Source organism: Mytilus trossulus, chromosome 7 (genome assembly GCF_036588685.1).
Source record: "Mytilus trossulus isolate FHL-02 chromosome 7, PNRI_Mtr1.1.1.hap1, whole genome shotgun sequence".
In the NCBI taxonomy this organism is placed as follows: domain Eukaryota; kingdom Metazoa; phylum Mollusca; class Bivalvia; order Mytilida; family Mytilidae; genus Mytilus; species Mytilus trossulus.
The window spans coordinates 10,064,055-10,090,110 of record NC_086379.1 but is presented as its reverse complement, the minus strand read 5'-3'; the positions used below and the strand labels follow the sequence as shown (position 1 = coordinate 10,090,110).

Sequence of the window (26,056 nt, the reverse complement as noted above, 5' to 3'; positions counted from 1 at the left end):
TCATTATTATTATTATCATCATTATTATTATTATCATTATCATTATTATCATTATTATTATTATCATCATTATTATTATTATCATTATTATTATTATCATTATCATTATTATCATTATTATTATTATCATTATCATTATCATCATTATTATTATTATTATCATTATCATTATCATCATTATTATTATCATCATTATCATTATCATCATTATTATTATTATCATCATTATTATTATTATCCAAGTCCTTCGTTACTCCTGTAATATCCGTTGCGGAACATATAAACTATATACCTTTTGTTCCTCTCTTGATCAGCCTTCGATTGAGGTATAATTTATATCTATAATTAGGAACTGAAGGGTCATAGCACGTATTTCGATATTCAAGTCCTTCGTTACGCCTGTAATATCCGTTGCGGAATATATTGACTATATACATTTGGTTTCTCTCTTGATCAGCTTTCGATTGAGGTATAATTTATATCTATAATTAGGAACTGAAGGGTCATAGCAGTCCATTCCATTATTCAAAATATCCATTTCATTATTCAAAATTAGCTATTTCCTCATTTTTACGCGTATTGTGGCATTTAGGTCCTCCGCAAATCCTCTTACAGTCATTGCGAATCAGAATATAGCTATAGTGTTACAGTAAAACAAAAACTATATTTATTTCACTATTCACCGCTTCAATTTGAATAATGAAACATAAACCATTTCATTATTCATTACTTCAGCGCGGTGTACTCGCATATGATAGTGAAAATGAACTAGCTGGATTCACACTTTATATACACTAAAAACTTTTTCGGAATATTTTACTAACGTTTCTAGGATGTGATATATGTTCATGCTTGCTCATTATTTCACATACAGAATACGTTCTTTCGTCGTACAGTTCTTTCGTCATTTCGTTCGTCCGTGCGTCCGTTCGTCCTGCTTCAGGTTAAAGTTTTTGGTCAAGGTAGTTTTTGATGAAGCTGAATTCCAATCAAATTGAAACTTAGTACACTTGTTGCTTATGACATGATCTTTCTAATGTTTACGCCAAATTAGTATTTTGACCCCAATTTCACGGTCCAATGAAGATAGACAATGAAAGTGGGAGTTGCAGGTTAACATTTTTGGTCAAGGTAGTTTTTGATGAAGTCCAAATAACTTGAAACTTAGTACACATGTACCATATGGTATGATCTTTCTAATTTTAATGTCAAATAAGATTTTTTACCCAATTTCACGGTTCATTGAACATGAAAAAAGATAGTGCTAGTGGGGCATCCGTGTACTTAGGACACATTCTTGTTATATACTATTTGAGTTCCTCCTGAAAACGTGGATTACATATCTCTATTTACAACTATTTATTTTAAATCTACTAGAGAGATAAAAAAAATCGTGATCGCGGCTTGCAGACTCCCTGAAATGCTTATGATGATACACGACTTTGATTCCTGTTTCTGAAACTATTTTTATGCACTGGTATATTATGTTGAAAGTTTTTTTTATAAGTTTGTCAATTCTTCTGCCATGAGCAGTTTGAATGTCAAATTCGTAGCATCTTTCTCAGTTAAATGAAGTATGGAATACGGAATCAATTAGGTCGAATTATTCACTTGCAAGTGAATAATTCATCATCGATGTTTCTTAGTTTTAATTGACAAAATTGAACCATACTGGCTGCTAAAAACGAGCTATTACTTCTCTATTTCACTTTAATTAATGTGTGAACAAAAACTCGTAAGTTACATTTTTATGTATGATCTCGTAGCTAGTGCCTTTTTAAGCTGTGGTAATGTTTATTATATGTATTTCATAAATAACTGTCACACAAAGCTAGAGCTATACTAGAGATTCTGCAAAACTTCGACTTGTGAGTTTTGAATGTCAACTTAGTTTCTTCCGTCCCAAAGATTGTTCTGTTCTTATTTCATAAGTATTTACTGTTATGGTTTATATAAAAAAAAAAGACATTGGCTACGGTTACATGGAAATGTAACAATAATAAACATATATATTATTGTTACATAGCAGACTAAATGCCGGAATGGTTGGTTGGATAAGGACCTGTTTAATTACGAATGTAACCATGATTATTGAGGCTAGTACGGTTACATTGCGTTATTGTTACATGAAAAACAGCAATGTACGATGGGAGTAGTAAAATGTACTAAATAATAAAAGTTGAAGACATTTATTTTATATTTACAATACATACTTTTATTAAATACAATTTCTTTACTGTATTTTTTTATTTACAATGACAGTTTCTACAAATCCGGTAAGAGTTTTTTAACATGTACATACAGAAGTTCCCAGTATTTAAGTTATAGTTGCAAACTTTACTTTTGATGTATTATTTTTTTTAGAACTGCGTTTGTATAGCTGTATGAAATTTGTGTCTTTATATTGTTTCAGTTTCGTTTAAGACGCATCGCAAGTTAATTGTCCTCCCTAAACAAAATTGTTAATAGGAATCTCTCCATCCATTGTTCAAAGTATAATGACAGTAATAAGAGTAGGTGTGCAGTTAAATAAAAAAGTGAAACTATTGAACAAAAAAAGGCACATTACATCTGAGAAACAGTGTACATGTGTATCCTTAATTTTAGAATTCATTTATACTTTTTCCATTATTCATAACCGGTTTATTCATAACCGTTTTTTTTTTAACCGAACCCGATTATGTGGAAAGTCTATCCAAATTATTTCTGCAAAGAATTCCGCACAAGCCGGTGTACAGTGCTAGGGTATGTTTAGGGCTTTATAGCTTGTTGTTCTGTGTGAACCTAGGCTCCGTGTCGAAGACCTATAATGATTTACTTTTATAAATTGTTATTTGGATGGAGAGTTGTCTCATTGGCACTCACACCACATCTTTTTATACTTACATAAAATAATAATGGAAATGGGCAATAAGTCAAAGAGACAACAACCCGACCAAAGAGCAGATACCAGCTATACACTGCAAAATAAGCAATTCAATTTAAAAATCTTTCTTAAAATTATTTATATTTTGTAATTTTTAGAATTCAAAATGTCTATTCAGTATTATATCAAACTTCGCTTTAATTGAAAAAGAAAAAAGAAAGAAACATTCGTTTATAGTTCTATTTATTGCCACCTTAATTTGTGAAAAATTAGAAAACTAGTGGCGCAAACAGAGCGTTGGCGCAGTTAAGTTGTGGCATAAAAAGGGGGGGGGGGGTAAACAAATCTTGTTCAATTTCGTCGACAAAATTAAGTCGAATGCTGAAGCCATTAAACGATAATGTTGTTTTACACTTAACATGCAAATTGAAGATTATGATATACATATTGAATTCATTATATTAGCTGAATAAAAAAAATATTCCCATGAAATACCAAGACGCAAGTAAAATTATCAAGTGCTGTAAACCAAATTTTACATGTTCGCTAAGTAATGACTGTAATTCGTAGTACAATAATCCGGTTCATTGTGTCTATTGGTCAATTTCGTGTTTTACATTTTGTATTTTTGTAATGGCAATACACTGTGGAGTGACGTCAGAGTGGTCAAGTTAGCTCAATGTGAGTATTGTTAACCTCGTTCATTGATTTGTATTGAGAAGGGTTAGCAATCGAATGTTTAGTAGCGACAACATTGAATTACTCTGAAGGAATTGTTCGATCAGAATATCGTCTGCTGAACTATGGATATAAATATGAACGACGTAAGTTTTAGACTAAATTAACAAAAAAATAAGTTTATGGAAAGGGAGATATTTACATATCCATAGCTGTCATAATTAATACTTATTTTGGATATTATAGCCAGATTCTGTCAAAATGGAAAACTGCGCTTTCCCCAAATTGATTTTAAATCCAATTATATTCTTTTGTTTAGTGTCATATTTCTCTATTTTTATTCCTCGGCACATCATTCTGCTCCATTCTGTGAACCCCAACCAGACCCTCAACAATTGTATTTTTTCATAAACTTGTAACTTCTCAGGAAATCAGGTTAATGTTATTTATCTATTGGATTGTTTTTGCTGTATTTTTCATGAATACTTGCTATTTAAAAGTGTGTTTACACTGAAAATATTCCTCGTTTGGCTGTGTGATGGGTTGTCTCCAACCTGTAAAAGATGCACCCATTCATATTTTAGGGATTGAACACTCTGTTGAACAGGTTGGGAACAAACCCCTTGTATGGTGATTATACCTGTATAGGAGGGATAAAATTATCCTTCTATTCTATAGAGGCGTATTTTTGTTTAGACTGGATTTAGATCAAAATGGGCAGAATGGCATTCTCTACTTATTATGGCAGTAACCTACAACAGTTGATGTACTTGGTTTAATATGCATATGCCCAGTTTGCTGCTTATTTGACTAGATATAAAATCTATTGTCCACCTTTCTATTGTTAGATTTAACATGAAATTTAAAGGTCAACTGTTTCTTTTGATGTTAATCAGGTATTCAGATATGTATACAATAGATTGCAAGTTTTGTCACTTTAGCAGAAAACTGGTTATCCCAAGTTTTAGTAAAGTGCATATGTTGATGCATATAATGCTAGAGAATATAGCCAATATAACTAGAAAAAGCCATTCTGCCCTAATTTGCCTTAAATCCAGTGCAAACAAAAATACCCCTCTATAGAGGGATAATTTTATTCCACTAAAGAAGGATTATCCCTCTATACAGGTATAATCCCCATACAGGAGGTTTATATATATGGAAGTGTTTAACGACCTTGATTGGCCTTTCAGCCCTCGCACGGTCGGCAGGAGGTTTATTCCCAACCTTTTCAAAGAAAAGAAAGAAAAAAAAACCGCTTTCAACGAAAACACTATGTTATATTTCATATGTCTTCACTTAAAAATAGAGGTAAACATATATGTGCTCATTTTATTTGTGGTCTATATTATTATGGTATACTAATCCCCTAATAGGAGGGATTATGCTTGATTTTCATATGATGAGGACATAACCTGTTATTCAGTTTAATTTAGGTCTGGAGCTAGCATGTCAATAACTGGTAATTTATGTATCATTGTATCACGTAGGGAAAGTGATCCGGCGGCGGCGGCGGCGGCGGCGGTGTTAGCTCACTTCTTAAAAGCTTTATATTTTAGAAGATGCTTCATACTTTGTATATTGATGCCTCATGTTACGAACTTTCCGCCAGTCACAAGTCCAATGTCTTTGACCTCATTTTCATGGTTCAGTGACTACTTGAAAAAAAAGTTCAGATTTTTTGTAATGTTAAATTCTCTCTTATTATAAGTAATTGGATAACTATATTTGGTATGTGCGTACCTTGCAAGATCCTCATGCCTGTCAGACCGTTTTCACTTGACCTCTACCTCATTTCATGGATCAGTGAACAAGGTTAAGTTTTCGTGGTCAAGTCCATATCTCAAATACTATAAGCAATAGGTCTAGTATATCCAGTGTATGTAAGGTGTACATGTCCAACATGTAGGTGTCATCTGACCTTGACCTCATTTTCATGGTTCAGTGGTTAGAGTGAAGTTTTTGTGTTTTTGTCTGTTCTTATACTATATGCAATAGGTCTACTATAATTGGTGTATGGAATGATTGTAAGGTGTACATGATTAGTTGACAGGTGTCATTAGACCTTGACCCCATTTTTATGGTTCAGTGGTCAAAGTTAAGTTTTTTAGTTTTGGTCTATTTTTCTAATACTTTATGCATTAGGTCAACTATATTTGGTGTATGTAAATATTTTATGATCTATATGTCGGTTACGCAGGTTTTATTTGACCTTGACCTCATTTTCATGGTCCATTGCTTAGTTTTAAGTGTTTGTGTTTTGGTCTGTTTTTCTTTATCTATAAGCAATAAGTCAACTATATTTGTTGTATTGAAGAATTGTTAGCTGTACATGTCTGCCTGGAATGCTTCATCTGACCTTGACCTCATTTTCATGGTTCGTTGATCAATGTTTCATTTTCTTGGTTAATGTTGAGTTTATGTGACAGTTGTAATAAAGCTTTATATTTATATAGATATAGGAAGATGTGGTGTGAGTGCCAATGAAACAACTCTCCATCCAAATAACAATTTAAAAAGTAAACCATTATAGGTTAAAGTACGGCCTTCAACATGTCTATCAAGATAGTATCAAGGATAAGTAAAGAAGGCGAGACATTTCAGTGTGTGCACTCTTGTGTTTATTTTTGATGTGTCCCATTCTCGCTGGGGTAAAGCTAATGACCGTTACTGCATTCACGGTCATCCCAAGATGTTGGATGGAAAATTAGGTCAGTTTCTGTATTGTCTGTTAACGTGTTTCTATATCAATTTTTTTACAAAGCATACACTGATACGATGAAAATGTATAAAAGATTCACATGGAATTCACAAATAACTACCAAGAAATGTGCATGAAACGGGAAAGTCCATTTGAAAAAATTGCTAAGATGACCGTAAGTCATAATTAAAATATTTGCAAGATGACCGTAACATATAACAAGGATGACCGTGATTGGTAAAAAGATGACCGTAACTTATAAAGGATGCGGGACCGTAATTTGTAAAGGCTGACTGTAATTTATAAAGAATTACCATAACTTTTAAAGGATGGCTGTCAATTTTAAGAGATATCCGTATTTGTATTTATAGCTTTTTGTTGAGTTTGTATTAATAGGGGATCGGTTAGCGGATATACATATGTTTCATAAATTTCTTTTGAACTATTTGCCGTATTTAAGGGGCATGACAATGATAGTAAATTGCACTTTACCCGTTAACAATTTGTTATTTCATATCGGTTAAGAATATGCTTCTCTTATTGGATAAAAAGAGACCAAATGACATTCATTATTCTTCAGTAATAAATTCCATCGGTCATTAACAGAACAAGACGGACCAGAAAACCGGTCGTTCACGGACGTGGTTTCCCTCTGTTAATGACCATTAGGGCGTGGTTTCTCTCTTAATGACCGATGGGGCGTGGTTTCTCTGTTTAGAGAGATGTGTCTTTAATAAAAATAAAAATCCAGTTTTCAATATAATATTTAAGTTGTTGAATTGTTAACCATATATCTTCGTAAATTAAAAAAATATAGAGTATTTGAATTAGTATTCATTTACTGAAAAATTGCATTAAAATGAATGGCAGCATTACTCCGACTAGTCTTCATATTTGCCATAGAAATCGCATAACTACTCGAGTTTCCTTTGGACATTTTGAATTTATGAGAATTTTTAAAAACATGGTTCCTCAATGAAATAAACATAATAGTTTTTGAAGAACTGGTCATTATCGTGATACATGGACTGCCCGAAGGACAGTGGTATTGACTGTGACAGCGATAATGACCTCGCCTTCGTCTCAGTCATTATCACTATCTTAGTCAATACCACTGTCCATTGGGCAGTCCATGTATCACGATAATGACCAGTTTTTTCAAGAACTATTATGTAAATATCGACGTCAAATTTTTATTACAAATTGACAGCGATACGACGAAAAGTTGAAGAAACATGAATGTGTCCCTTGTACACGGATGCCTCATCTATACTATCATTTTTTATGTTCAGTGGACCGCGAAAATGTGATAAAACTGTAATTTGGCATCATAATTAGAAAGATCATATCATAGGGAAAATGTGTACTAAGTTTCAAGTTGATTGGACTTCAACGTTATCAAACACTTCCTCAACCAAAAGCTTTAACATGAAGCTGGACAGACGGACAAACGAACAGCCAAACGAACGCACAGACCAGAAAACATAATGCCCATAAATGGAGAATTAAAACATTAATTAAACAATTGAATATCCATTAATCGATCCCATGTATATGGTTCCAGAGGAAAGCAGATTAAAATCTTAATTTGTCTTGATATATGAATAATATTTCAATATATATACAAATTGACAAGGTTCCTCTCTTATGATACGCTATTCGTTCAGGACTATTTAAAGAATCTATTTTGCTGGAGCTCACCTTCACTAGTTTGATGGTATTATTTCAAAAACATTTTTTTTCTGGTGTTTTATTTGCAAGAAAAAATGGAAGACGATATAATAGCAATGGGTGTACATTCATTGGCATTTTTTAACAGGTGTATTTATTATATGTCGTTACAATGAATCTCAGAAAGAAAAGAAATCTTTTTGGTTGTATAGTTGGAGGCTGTGCGCCGCATTTTTTTTTTATTATACTTGTTTGGTGTCATTTTATCGCGCTTTTGTTGCATGTTTTCCCCACTTGTTCATTTGCGGGTCTTGTTGGAAATTCATTTTAAAAATCAAGACCTCTTCTGTAAAAAAGATTTTAAAAAGCTATGTATTTGAAGCACGTCTTTATTTTCTTCTACCTATAGGATAATACTCTCATATAAATACGTTTATACCAACACGATTTATAATAATCATTTGATACAAACAAGGGTAGTTATATAAAATCGGATATTTCTTAAACGCTAATCATTTACAAATTACGGTCATCCTAAAACCAATTACGGTCACTCTTGTTATATGAATTGCTGATTCTGTTACGGTCATCTCGATTGTGATTTACGGTCATCTAAGCGATTTTTTAAAATCGAAATTCCTGTTTCGTGCACATTTCTCGGTAGTAATTAGTGATTTCCGTGTAAACATTTTATAAATTTACATCGTATGAATGTATGATTTGTGAAGAAAATGATATAGAAACACTTTAACAGGCAATACAAATCCTGACCTATTTTTTCATCCGACATGTTGGGATGACCGTGGATGCAGTTACGGTCATCAGCTTTACCTGGAGTGATTCTGACTTCGAACTCGGACTTCTTTTAACCTGATTTTACTGTACGTATTGCTATGTGTTTGTTCTTTTAACCTGATTTTACTGTACGTTTTGCTATGTGTTTGTTTTTCTACATTGACTAGAGGTATAGGGGGAGGATTGAGATGAAAAAAAAATCCACGTTTAACTCCGCCGCATTTTCTTGGCCTGTCGCAAGTCAGGAGCCTCTGGCCTTAGTTAATCTTGTATGGTTTATGATTTGAGTTTATTTATATATTTCGGTGTTTAGAATGACGTCCATTATCACTGAACTAGTACACACTTTTGTTTAGGGGCCAGCTGAAGCAAATGACCCATTTCCATTCTCAATTTTATTACATGTATCTAATTGTCTCGCCTTAACGGAGTCGAAACACAAGACTTAGGTAGTGAATTTTCTTTTTGGATCAAATCTATGACAATGCTGGACTCAAGAACTGTAAAAAGTTACAAAACGATCCAGTGAAATTGTAGAAGCAACTTTTACGGTCTTATTTTACAAAAACCTCCATTCAGTCAGTTCTCGGGGCCCTTTACAGCTTGATGTTCGGTGTGAGCCAAGACTCCGTGTTGAAGGCCGTACCTTGATTTATAATGGTTTACTTTTTAAATTGTTACTTGGATGGAGAGTTGTCTCATTAGCACTCATTCCACATCTTCCTATATCTAATTCGTATTATTTATAAAATAATTTAACTGAATAATACAATATATGATAGAGTATTTATGTTTTATTTAGCAGAAATTGAAACTAATCCTGTTTATTGTTTATTTAAGAGTGGTACTGGTAAACATGGCAGAAGCAGAAGCAGAACATCTATAGGCTCAGCAGGGAACACAAAGTCTTTCAGACATCTTTTTTCACGATTTTCAGAGAAGACATCTATGCAAGGTATATTCTACATATACAGTGCTAAGAAAAGTGCACAAAAGATCTTCTGGGTCTGTCTTCTCATCGCTTGTACTATTGGGATGAGCTCACACTTGTACTATCTTATGAGTCAATTTCTGGAGTACCCTGTGAATACAAAAATTGAATTGGGATTTAGTAACCTCATTTTTCCTGCAGTGACTATTTGTAACGTGAATCCGATTCGTAGCAGTAAACTATATATGGCTACAGAAGAACTCCAAAAAGTTGCCGCACAATTGCAAGTTAGCGATTTTTGGGGATACGAATCATCGACACAGGTATATATAAAAACTAAAGCATATGTTATCACAGTTGATATACTATAATTCTTATATAGAGTGTAATAGTTCTAATATAACCTCTCTTTTCCAAAATCTTTTAAGAACTTCAGGAAAATACTTCCTGGAGCTGGCATGTCAGTTAACTTCTAGTAGTCGGTTGTTATTTATGTATTATTGTCATTTTGGTTATTTTCTTTGGTTACATCTTATGACATCAGACTCGGAGTTCTCTTGAACTGAATTTTAATGTGCGTATTGTTTTGCGTTTACTTTTCTACATTGGCTAGAGGTATAGGGGGAGGATTGAGATCTCACAATCATGTTTAACCCCGCCGCATTTTTGCGCCTGTCCCAAGTCAGGAGCCCCTTGCCTTTGTTAGTCTTGTATTATTTTAATTTTAGTTTCTTGTGTACAATTTGGAAATTAGTATGGCGTTCATTATCACTGAACGAGTAAATATTTGTTTAGGGTCCAGCTGAAGGACGCCTCCGGGTGCGGGAATTTCTCGCTACATTGAAGACCTGTTGGTGACCTTCTGTTGTTGTTTTTTTATTTGGTCGGGTTGTTGTCTCCCACTCCCCATTTCCATTCTCAATTTTATATTTTGTGGACACATTTTTCCTGGATACTTGACCATCTGTTTTACTCTTGTACTGTTTTTTAACTGTGGTTAAAGTTTTTGAAATTTTGATAACTTTCTTTAACTTTCCCGTAATTGTACCTAACTTGAACAGAAGCTTCATTATGATCATAAGATAGTATCCAGAGGTAAATTTTGGAAAAATAAATTTCAATTTTTTCCATATTTTACTTTAAAAATGAACTTAGTTTTCGGCCAGGAAACATTAAATTCACTCTGTGGTTAAAGTTTTTGAAATTTTAATAACTTTCTTAAACTATCCTGGGTTTGTACCAAACTTGGACAGAAGCTTGTTTATGATCAAAAGCTAGTATCTAAAAGAAAATTTTGTTAAAATTTATTACCTGTGTATCTGAATTTAACTTATAAAGGGACTTAGTTTTTATTCCAGTTTAAATTACAGACAGTCTGCAGTTAAAGTTTTTAAAACATTCTGTATTTTTTAAAACTTGGATGGAAGCTTCTTACAAGTAAAAGATAGTAACAAGAGGAATAATTTTATTGATTTTATTCTGCTTTTGCTGAGCCTGAGATTAACAGCAAAAGTAGGCGAGAAACTGGGTTCCGCGGAACCCTTAAGAATTTTTGTAATGCAAATAAGGCCGTTAGTTTTCTCGGTTGAATTGTTTTACATTGTTATATCGGGCCTTTTATAGCTGATTATGCGGTTTGGGCTTTGCTCATAGTTGAAGGCCGTATTTTGACCTATAGTTGTTAATTTCTGTGTCATTTTGGTCTCTTGTGGATAGTTGTCTCATTGGCAATCATACCACATCTTCTTTTTTTATGTTGAATAGATTCTTCTTAATTATTTTTATACACTAAACAGTTTTGAACAGTTCTGCCCTCTGACATTTCTATTGTTTTATTTTCTACCATGTTTATTGTTTACGTAGTCTTTGAATTATAAAATTAATACATTGTCATGTAACCATCATTGCTTTTTTTAGATAGTTTTTGTAATGTAATTTGCAAAAAAATACCTATATGGTCTAAATACTCATATGGTCCGGCCCGTTCATAACCAAACGAGTATTATACTCATATGGTCCGACCATACGTGTACGGTCGGACCATATGAGTATACGCATATGGTCTTGACCATACGAGCATGGTCCAAATACTCATATGGTCCGTAACATGTCCATTGTTTTAATTGAGGCTAACACGTATGGTGCTTGTTTCCCTCAGTGGGTTGCGTCTATATAAGGCCTTTGTCCATTATTAAAGGTGAAGCTTACATGTGTGGGTGTATGTTTCCCTCAGTGGGTTGCGTCTATATAAGGTATGTGTCCATATTTGAAGGTGACACGTACATGTGTATGGGTGCTTGTTTTTCTTAGTGTGTTGCGTATATATATAATTATAAAAAAGAAGATGTGGTATGATTACCAATGAGACAAATCTCCACAAGAGACCAAATGATATTAATATATCAACCTCTTATGCCGTTTTCCGTGGTGAATATATTTATTTATTAAGGAGGATTTCTTATGCTTTTAGTCAATCAGAAAACAAAAAGTTTATAGTCAAATAATAGTTTTAAGATGACACCCTTCCACCGCAACGCTCCAACCATAGAGCGTTTTCAAAATCCTGACTGTGGTGTACTGTTCCTTTCTTCATTGTCAACTCTGACTGTCCATCTGGTTGAATCAACAACAAACGACTTCATTGTGATTAGTTTACAGATTAAATATTTATGCAACATGAATAATAATCTTAAAATATCATTACAAATGTTCGGTCTACAAGATATGCATCTATAATAAGGCTTAAACCGCAGCCGGAACTACACACCTTTTACATCATTCTGCGATATCAGTACTTTTTCAAAATAATGTTGATTGCACTTTATTTTTGAAATTTTCAAACAGTATAAGTTACGAGCTTTTATCCTTTTTGTTGATTCTGCGAATTTGTCGCAGAAAGCTGTACATAGGAATTGTGAACCGGTGGCGGCGCCGGCGTTATCTCACTGCTTCAAAGCTTTATATTTTTGAAGATGGAAGATCATACTTTATAAAATTGAGAATGGAAATGGGGAATGTGTCAAAGCGACAACAACCCGACCATAGAGCAGACACCATAGCCTCATGTAACGAAGTTTGTCAAACGTCCATTGTCCTTGACCTTATTTGGACTATTTGATAAAAAAAAGTTAACATCTTTTGTAATGTTAATTTCTCTCTTGTTATGAGTATAAGCATAACTATATTTGGTAAGTGCGTACCTTGTAAGATCCTCATGCCGGCGTCAGAAAATTTCACTTGATCTCGACCTCATTTCACGGATCAGTGAACAAGGTCAAATTTTGATGGTCAAGTCTATATCTCAGATACTATAAACAATAGTTCTAGTATATTCGGCGTATGGAAGGATTGTATTGTGTACATGTCCAACTGGCAGGTGTCATCTGACCTTGACCTCGTTTTCATGGTTCAGTGGTTAGAGTGAAGTTTTTATATTTTGGTCTGTTTATCTGTGTACTGTATGCAATAGGTCTACTATATTTGGTGTATGGGATGATTGTAATTTGTAAATGTCTATAGCTGACAGGTGCTTAACCTCATGTTCATGGTTCAGTGGTCAAAGTAAGATTTTTGTGATTTGGTCTGTTTTCTAACACTAAATGCAATAGGTCAAATATATTTGGTGTATGGAAATATTTTATGGTGTACATTCAGTCTAGCAATTTTTTTTTACCTTGACCTCATTTTCACGTTTCATGCTCAGTGTTAAGTTAATGTGTTTTTGGTCTGTTTTTCTTAAACCATGATCAATTGGTCAACTATATTTGTTGTATGGAAGAATTGTAAGCTGTACATGTCTGCTTGTCATGCATGTTCATCTTAATTTGACCTAATTTTCATGGTTCATTGGCTAATGTTTAGTTTTTCTCGGTTAAGTCTGTTTCTTAAAAACTTATATAGGTCAACTATATAAATGTTGTTCTCTCACTAAAAAATCCTAAAAATTGACCACGGTGAATATGTGGAACAGATACAATTAAGTCGACCTCATATCTTGACTTACATCTAGAAATTGACAATGAGGGTAGGTTGAAAACAAAAATTAAGGACAAAAGGGATGAGTTTAGCTTCCCAATGAACTTTCCATTTCTTAGTAGTAACATTCCAGCAGCGTACACAGTACTTTTGCATAGGTACTATTTATGTACCACAAATCTGTCGTGACTAGAAATCTACTTTTGATATTCAGTACTATTGTGTTACTTACGAATTATTGTAATATGTAAGTACCTGTGTATTACAGTACTTGATTTGTACTTAAAATTTAAGTACTACATATTTTTGGTTGCACGGTATGTTACAATTTCAGCATTTTGAACGTGTGTCTTCTTCAAATCTCAAATGAAGTTATGTCAGATGTTCAAACATGGAATTCGGTGATCATTGTTGGTATCATTTTTGAACCAATATTTTGAGTACAAATCAAGTATTGGAAAATACAAGTACATACATATTACAATAATTTAAAAGTAAAGAAATAGTACTAAATATTACAAATAAATTTCCAGTACTACAGATTTTAAGTTCAGAAATAGTGTACTATTCAAAGGTAGCTGTGTAGTATATATCTCCCAATTGATACGATATTCCCGTGCTTATATTTCGTATCATGGTTTTCTTGATAAAGGATTGCTACTCACAAGGAAGCTAGTAAACCAAGAGTTCCAAAATGGTGAAGTTGAAATCGTCCCTTCGTAAATTTTACGGACGTCATCACGAGTTGGTTGACCGTTATGGAATAACCGTTTCACAGATGATAACGGATTTGTTCGTTACGTCGAAACTACAATCCCCTTCCCTTTTCATGAATATGACCTACCGAATTACACTTTTTACAGGGTTTGTAATAACATGAGCAACACGACAGGTGCCATATGTGAAGCAGAATCTGCTTACCCTTCCGGAGCATCTGAGATCACCCCCAGGTTTTGGCGAAGTTCGTTTTGCTAAGTCTTTAATTTTTCATGTTGTGTCTTGTGTACTGTTAATTGTCTGTTTGTCTTTTTCTTTTTGCCATGGCGTTGTCAGTTTATTTTCTATCTATGAGTTTGAATGTCCCTCTGGTAACTTTTGTCCCTTTTTTATGCTTCTTCTAAATAAAATATTCATTCATTCAAATAAAAAATCTTCTCTTTTATCATAATTATGGGATTAAACTTCCAAACAAGTAGCAAACAAACACAAAATCAGTGTTATACTTCAAAAATGTGTTGTTGGTACCTATAAATTTCTTTATTTATTTCAAAATTACCTTCTTTGAAAATAAGAAGAATATACTATTGAAATAATTCGCACAAAAATAAAAGTTAATGTCATGTTTTAATTCAGAAGTATACAACACACAGCAGTACAACCTCAGGACAGAGCAGTACTACCTCAGGAGATATCAGTACCCCCTCTGGAAACAACAGTACTACCGGGCCTCCGGTCTGGCAGGTATGTTTTAAAATCGTTTCGTTTATGCAGCACAAATTTGGAATGAGCTGCCTAACCATTGTCGAAATGGAAAAAAAATCTTATGACCAATTCAACAATTGATAAGAACACGGCATCCAAAAAAAAAACCCAGCTAATGTCAGTGCATGTATAAAGTGCTTTTATGATTGTGCTTTTGTTTATCCCCTCTGTTTTGTTTGAAGGTTTAATTTGTTTAGTTTTTTAGTTACTAATACATGCTGTGCTAAAGCATTTTATCTTATGCTATGTTTTAAGATAAACTTTATCGTGCATACTATACATACTAGTATGCTTTTAACTTTTATATGTCATCAGATCTATTTTATCTTACTGTATGTTGAGAGTTGTGTTTTTAGGGAATTTTATATGTGTGTATATATTTTGTTATTCCTTCAATTTGAAAAGCTCAATAGAGCTTTGTTTATGTGGTTTAATGACTATCAAAATAAAAAAAAAATGAATAGAATTGAACATGAATTGACTTTGAAATATTGGCTTACTTAAAATGTTTTAATTTGATCAGTGGAACCATTATATAGGTAGTGGTATAAGTTATTTAGATGCATTAACACAGGCACATCTCTCTTCCAAAGAAATTATTCAACACGCTCAACTTAGTCATCATCTTTACTTTGCAAATGTTGCTTACTTTAACTGTATATGTATGTTAAACCAATAGTTGTATTTCAATGACATTTGTTAAGTAGTTTCATTTGCACTGGCACATCCCATTTTCATGGAAATTATTTGGCTCCATCTATTGACAGTTATGCATGTTAAGTTAAGTTTGTAAACAGTTTGAAAAAAAACACGCTAATGTAAAGTCAATTATACTTCGTATGCCGTTATCCTCGAGGCCCAAAACACAACAAATAGATAATAAGGTTTTGGCAGTATTTGGCCACAGCTTTATCTTGAATAAAATATAACATATATGATATATAATATGTATTTAAATTGGCAATCTTGCTCTGAAATATATTTATCAATGTCTGTATTTAATATATATGTAAATTATAATGTGGCTACCGCAAATTATGGCAGACCACTAATATAAATATATTTAAGTAATATGTCTGGTACGAGAAGTTGACTGATGAGCCCTGGTAATCAGAGGCTATCATTACTGTTCACTGAATATATGAATGTTAAATCCAGCGCAGCGAAATGTGCTCTGCCAATGTCCAACTTTTACATCTACTTTATGTTCACTAGTTGTCTCCTACTCTCCTAGTCCAAATAATTATGACGTCTTGAAAGGCTATTATAATTTTTTTCTTTGACGCCTTACAGTCGAAGTAAGGCGTCAAAGAAAAAAAATATAATAGCCTTTCAAGACGTCATAATTATTTGGACTACTACTCTCCCATCTCAGTACCATTAGCAGAAATAAGCTGAAATATAAACTTAAAAGCAGTATCTGGTTTCTTACTTCCATTCAGAACAAATACACATGTTACACAAAATTAATTTACATTGGGAGGGTGGTGGGTTTTTTAAGAAGATTATTTTCTCGTCCAATTTTCGTCTTCTGAAACCTTGCCGTCGTATTTCGAAAAGACCAAAGCGAGGTTGCGATCAAACTAATCCACACAAAAGTTAAATACCCAACAGTGAACCACCACCTACCCAAATTAAAATATTAGAGTTTGTACCCAATGGATAACGGGCTTTAAAATTGTAGATTTTAAATCCTTTTGTATAACCATTTACAAGTCGATTTATGGCGCAGACAACTCAGCATGGATCATCAACTTTGAAACTTTTACATTGTGCACAAATTACACAAAAAGTTAGGAACTACTTCTTTTTCACCATTGACATTTCTCAATTCTATTGGTTATTTGGTCAAGCACCACCATGGTTCATTACCTTAAATGTTTTATGTATTGAATATTAGATATTGCCACTGATATTAAATATTTACGTTATACTATCGAATAACAAAAAGCCAAGACATATCTCTGTATCGTCAATTAATTTTATCAACATTCACATTTTTTTATTAAAAGTTAAATACAAGCCAGATAAACATTTGTGCCAACAGTTTATTGTTTACATTCTACTACATTTTAGGAAGACCTTGATTACGACTATTCTGATTACTATATTGATGAAGATGATGATATTGGAAGCATAGTAGACCTGAGACTTGTGATGCTAGAAAAATTTAGAGGGTTATATAAAGAAGAAAACCGGTAAGTTTGTTGATTTGATTTTACTTTTTGGGACTCAAAATGAAATAGCTAATTGGACGCATAGAACAGCTGGATGACAAATCACTGTCTTCTGATGCCAAATTTAAAAATAACATTTCCTCGACTCCTCAACTTTCGTATTCTAAACTTCGTACTTTATTTGACCTTTTTCAACATTTTTTGATTCGAGCGGCACTGACGAGTCTGTTGTCCACGAAACGCGCGTCTGGCGTAAATATTAAATTTCAATCCTGGTATCTATGATGAGTTTATGTACTAAGCTTTAAATAATTTAGACTGCAAATAACGAGGTCTTATTTGTTTAACGGCTGAAAAACGACGAATCAAAGAATTCAAATTTATGTGAAGTCAGTATAGGACAATAGTGTTGATGAACATCCCATGCCCTTTTGTTTTCCACGTAATGATCATTACCAATAATTAACAAGTTCCGGGTTGTTTCCCATACTAATACAAAAAGATGGTCGACAGATACCAGACGAACACTCATATGTCCAGAATAAACGGACAACCCAATTGCTCGAAAAGAAAAAGCCCGATAGACAAACAATTAAAGTACAAAGAACACAGCATAGAAAACGATAGACAAACAATTAAAGTACAAAGAACACAGCATAGAAAACGATAGACAAACAATTAAAGTACAAAGAACACAGCATAGAAAACGATAGACAAACAATTAAAGTACAAAGAACACAGCATAGAAAACGATAGACAAACAATTAAAGTACAAAGAACTCATCATAGAAAACGATAGACAAACAATTAAAGAACAAAGAACACAGCATAGAAAACGATAGACAAACAATTAAAGTACAAAGAACACATCATAGAAAACAATCAAAGTACAAAGAACACAGCATAGAAAACAATTAAAGTACAAAGAACACAGCAAAGAAAACAATTAAAGTACAAAGAACACATCATAGAAACGATAGACAAACAATTAAGGTACAAAGAACACATCATAGAAACGATAGACAAACAATTTAAGTACAAAGAACACAGCATAGATAACAAAAGACTGAGCAAAATCGCAGAAGCCGATGAATAAAAAAAAATGTCAGAAAGTGCAGGTGAAAACACCGACCTCATTCTACGATAGCTATTTAAAGCTAGGTTCACACTGCCGATCAGATCAACTCAGTGATCTCGATTGTCCAAATTTCCACGACCAAGCGAAACCAAATTATTGATCGGGCATGTAAACGACTTCTACCCGACTTCTATTCGACTGTACACGAACTTAACTCGACCATTCGCAACTCCTTGAAGACTCCAACACGACTCCAACCCGACCAATAATTGTATACATATTCGATGATTCCGACCAAGTTTACGTTCTCTACACGATCTTTACTCGACTAGTTAGACCAAATCAGCTATACTGGATCTCCGTCTGAGCTCGGCCAGACCAGATCGTATAGGGGTCGTAGGGAAAGTCGGGTGTGTACAATTTCAGTATAAACCGTCTGAATTTTTTATATCACCCGCTGCAGCGGTGAGGGCGCTAAGTGTTACCATTGTCCGTCCTTAAGTACGTATACGTACGTCCCAACAACTAGTTTCAGTTCTTTAATTTTATTTTGCCTAAATTAAATTCTATGAAACGTACGTTTGAGCAATGTTTAATAACATAAAACACAGATCAAGTGCGAATTGGGGTGGCGTCACTTTTATCGTTCTTGGGTAATGACTCTCTATAGCGTTATATGCAAGCTGGGGCATTATCTGTGTCCCATAGAGACACATTCTTTGTTTATTTAGTTCGAATTCGTAGTTCACAAAATGTCGGAGAAAAGTTATATATTTAAAGTATCTACATGGAAATAAAGTAGTTGGATTATTTGGCAAATTTGTTAAAGCTAAGATAGACAGGTTAATAGTTCTGACGGAGCTTGCAGAGAGCATAGAAGATGAACAAAAAGAGGTAGACAGCAAAGGGTGCCGGGAATCTAGCTGATACAATGACCGACACAGCGTGGGCAATATAAATTGTAATCACAAATATACTGAACTCCGAGGAAAAAGTAAAAACACAAAAATACTGAACTCCGAGGAAAATTCAAAAAGGAAAATCAAAAACCAAAAGGCAAAATCAAAAGTCCAAACACATCAAACGAATGGATAACAACTGTCATATTCCTGACTTGGTACAGGCATTTTCTAATGTAGAAAATGGTGGATTGAACCTGGTTTTATAGCTAGCTAAACCTCTCACTTGTAAGACAAGAAACTAACTAGAAAGTGCCTTATCCAATTTCAAAATCAAAAGTATGAGAGATTTGCAGGAGCTCAACAAAGAGGATCCCAATAGTTATAAATGCTTCCTGAAAGTAAAGTAGGACGCTGATGTGTTATGGGAGTTTTGTTGTTCTTTTCTTGAGATTTGTCACTCAATAAGTAATGATGTTAGATAGCAATATACATTAATTTTACCTTCCCCTTTGTTTGCTTTCTAACAAATTAAGCCTTCTGTTTGTGTTATATAAGTGCATACATGTATGTATGTAATCAGTAATTTCCATAGATCTGATACCCAGTAGTTGAATGGTTAAAGATATTTCTTTTTTGTGTATCCATGGCAACAAACTGCTCTTTTTTTTACTAATAATATGGCAAAAAGGGGGTAAATATGTCAAATGTTTTCCCAAAGTTTAGACCAAAAATAGAATTTCAATCTTCTGGAGGATACTTTTTCTGAAATTGTTTACATATATCTATCGCGAATTCAAATAAAAATTCATTTGTCTTTCTTCTCTTTTTTTATATAAAATTGCGTTAGAAATTGTAGTAAAAAAGTGGTTGTAAACATTCGACCGTACGGTGACATAACGCTGTTAATTACTGTGTCATTTGGGTCTCCTGTGGAGAGTTGTCTCATTTGCAATTAAACCACATCTTATAATTTTATTAAGAAAAAATGTGAACATACAGAAAATACGGATAGTCGAACAAAAATGTTCTATACAACAGGTAAAATATGGATGTTCTTAAAAACTAACTTTTTGAAAGCTAAATTAGTCATCAGCTGTGTTATTGTGAGTTTTAATGCACAATTACTTTCATATTTTTAAAACATTCTCTAAGGCCAAAAGGCAGCATCTACTTTCCTTCCGGAACACCTGAGAGCATCCCAGGTTTTATTGGGTTTCGTGTTGCTAAGTTTATAGTTTTATATGGTGTGCTATGTAGACTGCTGTTTGTCTTCTCGTCGGCTATCGTTTTCGCTATTGCTGTGTCGGTTTGTTTTCGACCTTTGAGTTTGATTGTTATTTTAGTATCTTTTGTCTCTCTTAAAATTTTAAACCTCCTTGGAAAAGTAAAGACACGTAATCTACATGGAGGAATTTGTGTATTGTTAAAAAATAAATAGAGACAGCTGAAGGACGCCTCCGCGTGCGGGAATTTCTCGCTACATTGAAGACCTGTTGGTGACCTTCTGCTGTTGTTTTTTTATATGGTCGGGTTGTTGTCTTTTTGACACATTACCCATTTCCATTCTCAATTTTATACAACATAGTTTTGCAGAAGAAAAGTTACGGGAGTTAATCAAAGCGGCACACACATTTATAGAATATTGTATGGCCGAGTGGAGATCGAAGAGTCGTCGAATGTTGTCGCGTAGAGATCGGGTATTGGTCGAGTTGGCCTGGGATGAAAAAAATATATAGGTCGCAGTGATTATGAAGCGATCGGGTACTGGTCGAGTAAATCTGGACCACATATTGTACAGGTTGGCGTTGATCGGGAAATGATCGGAAATAAGTCGAGGAAAGATCGAAATTATCGAGTACTGAGTGATCGGTAAACTAATTGTTTTCCGACCAAACTCGATCTCCATATTACCCTTTCCCGATCAATTCGACCAGTACTCGACAAATTCTCGATCTCTTCTCGAGTGACTGGCTTCTCGATCCTTACTCGAATGTTTTTGACATGTCAAAAACTCTCGGGTAGAAAGTCAGATAGATGACGACCAAGGTAGACCACCCGAACATTCTTGTCGATTGAGTCAGACCAGTCTCCCGATTGCTTAATTTGTCTTGATAGGGATTGATCGAATTGGTCTGATCGGCAGTGTGAACCTAGCTTTAAGAAAAATATCCTGACTTTAATGATGTCGAAAAGACTCTTCAACATGTCCCTCTGCACCGCCGGCCGCCTAATTTAAATACATCTGCAGAAGATGCTGCAGATAGTTGCGAATCATCAACTGAATTCATCACATCAGACACGGAATAAACATATGACACTAACAAAACGAGTTAAAGAAGGCATATGTACTCCTGTTGTGTTTTGGTCAATTTTTCTCAAACTTTAAGCAATAGGTCAACTATATTCTAAGATTGGAATGATTGCAAGGTGAATATATCTGTCAGGCAGGTATAATCTGATCTTCACATCATTTTCATTTGCCAATGTTTTCTCTGACTAATAATTGGTCAACTATATTGATGCATGTATTGACTTTAAGGTGCAATTATCTGTTGTCTGTCTGAAGAAAGTTCATCTGACCCTGACCTCATTTCATGGTTCTTTTGTCATTTTAAAATTCCATGGTTGGATCTATTTCTTTATACTACAATCAATGTCATCCATTTTCAATGACTGTTTAAAGGTGTACATGTATTTCCAACTTGGTTTATCTGACCTCATTTTCTTATATCATAAATGTTAGTGTGATACTTGTTGGAAAACTATATATTTAGAACAATCAACATAAAATCAAAAGTCAGTATAGTATGCGAGACCTTTCAACATGTGTACTCTTGTTTCAATTCAATCGTAATGTATTTTATTTTGATTCCTGTAGTAGAATAAAGGTGACAAGAAGTCTTAACACAAGTATATTTATTCTTGTTCCTCTACAGTCAACAACCACATATTTATTAATTTGAGTTCTTGGTTTTCATTTTTTTTTGCAGTACAACCAAAGAAGAAATGGGACATCGAATAGAAGATATGCTGATATCATGTACTCTTGGAAAATTTAAATGTTTTGCAAGGTGATACTTACACTAAATATTTGGGCGTTTTTCAATAAAAGCGTAACTTTCAGCCCTAAAAAAAGTGGAAAATCAACTTGTCTAAAATTTAATTTCAAGAATTAATTTGAATACCTCTATTATAGACCTGTTTGTAAACAAAAATTGCAATCTTAAATATTCTTTAAAATGATATAATTTTCATAATTTGCGTACTGTTTACTTTAAAAACTAGAAAAATCACATTTTTTTCTCTGAATTGGAAAACCATTTTTATCGATAAAGAGGAGACAGTACTTCACATATGAAGGTACAACTCGTGTTACGTAGTGGACATTTTGATGCGTTTCGTAGTGGACAAAACCGTTTCGTAGTGGACAAAAAGTTTCGTAGTTGACATCAACCCTATTATATGTTAATAAAAACATAATAAAAATTACATGAAACTAACCCTTGTTATTTGTTTTGCACGAATATAATTGAAAAAAGATTAAAAAAAGACTGCATGGTAGTGGTAGTGTCCACTACGAAACGTTTTTCTCCCATACTTGTTTCGTAGGGGACCGTTTCGTAGGGGACGTATTCGCATGTTTTATTTTCCCCCCACAATCCCTATATTGCAATAGGATAAAGATTGACTTTATTCATCAAAGCATGTATTAAGCTGTACACTGATATTTTTTTCATAATTTTAAAACCAGATACTGAAGGAGATTTGACCCGTTTCGTAGTGGACAATTACAAAAATACGGTATCACTCTGGTGCATTTAATGTGCTCAATTTTTCTTACCAACAATTTAATTGCCGTTATAAAAGCATCACTTCTTTTGTAAGACCCTAATGTTTATATGTCTTGCAAACAAAAATTACACTGATTTTATAAAACTGTTTTTTAGCAAATTTTAATGACCGTTTCGTAGTGGACATTTGGTTAGGGACACACCTTCTGAAATTAAAAATCCCATGTTAAAAGCTGTTTATTGAAATAAGTTGTCTCTAAACATACTTTTGAATTATTAAAGAATTTATATTAAGTAAAAATAATATTTATTTCTACACTGTTTTACGATATTTTTGAGTATGATTGTTGAACAGGCGGTCTAGGGACATGCCATTTTGGTTGTTTTGGACCATTCAGGAATCAATATCTTATCAATCCCTCTAAAAAATAAACTGTTTCTTTGCTTTAAAATGTTCAACTAATTCAATGTACTGACTGCACAAAAAATTACTTGCAAAGATCAAACACATGTTTTTTTTAAAGTGGCTAGGACAAGAAAATACGTTTTTATTGAAAAACACCCATTTACCATGTTTCTACCTTAGTATATGTATTAATACATTCTGTGAATATTTGACAATAATTTGTTTCCCAAATTTATTATTACATTTTCCCCTCTCTTTCAAATCCAATATATGGTATCTTAATTAATTTGATTTTAGATTGATAGAAGAGAGAGGGACAAAACATAGCTTTCATATTCGGGAGAAGCCAATTTAAAAAAAAAAAAAAATTTCATTGGATAAAAGACATTTCCTCTGTGCAGGCACTGCATGGGTTTTCCTCTTTTTCAGTTGAGTTTTTCCCTAAATATTTTGCTACGAGTAATGTTCTTAAATGTTTGATTCATTCAAAATGGGGGTTTCAATGTTGTTTCTATTTTCTTATCTGTTCAAGCATGATATAGGCATTGTACTTCTTCAATTTGTCAATTTTGACTACCTTTTTGTATTGTCTTATTTAGAATTACATACTTCTTAACCACGAATAATTAACTTGATTTTAATAATCCATAATCTTTAATAGCACAATAGCCCTGTGTACACCAGTCTCGTTAAGAGCGCCCATTCGTTTCAGTTCTTCATCTTGGAGAATGAATGATTTTATATTTCTATCTGAAAATTATAAATTTGTATATTACAGCAACTTCACGGTAGTACCGCATCACGTGTATGGGAATTGTTTCACACTTATAACAGGAGATAGGAAGATTTCCAAAGCAGGACCATCAAATGGTAAACTTTTAATTTGTTTAGATTTTGCAACTTATGTATACAATTTAAAGAATCCAGAATTTATATATCATGTTCAACCATAAAGATTGAAACCATAGAGTCAATTTTTTGAAAGAGAGTTGTTATATATATTAAAGACCATGCGATTGATAAACATAAAATAAATACAGGAAAATGCGCATGTGAGATTTGATAAATTTATCAAAGGTCTCATGGCATTTCATCTGGCAATTATAACGGTTTAAACCATTGAAAAACGTGAGCATTTATGCATTTCAATACAATTAACTTGAATCTTTTAGGACTTTCGTTAGTTCTTTATATGGACAGACTCGAATATCTCAACGAGATTTCCGAAGGGTACGGGGCACGAGTACAGATACATGACCGTGATACCTACCCATATCCAGATGAGGGAGGGATTTTTGTGCCAACAGCAAGTGAAACAAATATAGGCATACGCATGGTAAGATATTTTATTATTTTGAAAAGTCAATTACAATGCCTAAATATTTCCCATTGTTAATTTTATCATATGAGAAGTCAGTTACAATGCCCAAAAATTTCCCATTGTTAATGTTATCATATGAGAAGTCAGTTACAATGCCTAAATATTTCCCATTGTTCATGTTATCATATGAAAAGTCAGTTACAATGCCCAAATATTTCCCATTGTTAATTTTATCAAATGAAAAGTCAGTTACAATTCCCAAATATTTCCCATTGTTCATGTTATCATATGAAAAGTCAGTTACAATGCCTTAATATTTCCCATTGTTAATTTTATCATATGAAAAGTCAGTTACAAAGCCTAAATATTTCCCATTGTTAATGTTATCATATGAAAAGTCAGTTACAATGCCCAAATATTTCCCATTGTTAATGTTATCATATGAAAAGTCAGTTACAATGCTCAAGTATTTCCCATTGTTAATGTTATCATATGAAAAGTCAGTTACAATGCCTAAATATTTCCCATTGTTAATGTTATCATATGAAAAGTCAGTTACAATGCCCAAGTATTTCCCATTGTTAATGTTATCATATGAAAAGTCAGTTACAATGCCCAAGTATTTCCCATTGTTAATGTTATCATATGAAAAGTCAGTTACAATGCCTAAATATTTCCCATTGTTCATGTTATCATATGAGAAGTCAGTTACAATGCCCAAATATTTCCCATTGTTCATGTTATCATATGAGAGGTCTGTTACAATGCCTAAATATTACCCATTGTTAATGTTATCATATGAGAAGTCAGTTACAATGCCTAAATATTACCCATTGTTAATTTTATCATATGAGAAGTCAGTTTCAATGCCTAAATATTTCCCATTGTTCATGTTATCATATGAGAAGTCAGTTTCAATGCCTAAATATTTCCCATTGTTAATTTTATCATATGAAAAGTCAGTTACAATGCCTAAATATTTCCCATTGTTCATGTTATCATATGAAAAGTCAGTTACAATGCCCAAATATTTCCCATTGTTCATGTTATCATATGAAAAGTCAGTTACAATGCCTAAATATTTCCCATTGTTCATGTTATCATATGAAAAGTCAGTTACAATGCCCAAACATTTCCCATTGTTAATGTTATCATATGAAGAGTCAATTACAATGCCTGAATATTTCCCATTGTTAATGTTATCATATGAAAAGTCAGTTACAATGCCTAAATATTTCCCATTGTTCATGTTATCATATGAGAAGTCAGTTTCAATGCCTAA

At 33.3% G+C, this 26,056-nt stretch overlaps 1 protein-coding gene across 1 annotated transcript in view; it reads left to right on the top strand.

The window, feature by feature from the left end:
* Window positions 1–3,555: 3,555 nt before the first annotated feature.
* Window positions 3,556–26,056, top strand: part of LOC134724612 (degenerin unc-8-like) — a 45,301-nt gene continuing 22,800 nt past the window's right edge. Inside the window, exons 1-7 of the mRNA XM_063587739.1 lie at window positions 3,556–3,690; window positions 9,552–9,965; window positions 14,971–15,078; window positions 17,176–17,297; window positions 22,247–22,327; window positions 24,232–24,323; window positions 24,626–24,789. Of these exons, the coding sequence (XP_063443809.1) occupies window positions 3,670–3,690; window positions 9,552–9,965; window positions 14,971–15,078; window positions 17,176–17,297; window positions 22,247–22,327; window positions 24,232–24,323; window positions 24,626–24,789 (1,002 nt within the window). The 5' untranslated portion in view covers window positions 3,556–3,669. The remainder of the gene's footprint in view (window positions 3,691–9,551; window positions 9,966–14,970; window positions 15,079–17,175; window positions 17,298–22,246; window positions 22,328–24,231; window positions 24,324–24,625; window positions 24,790–26,056) is intronic.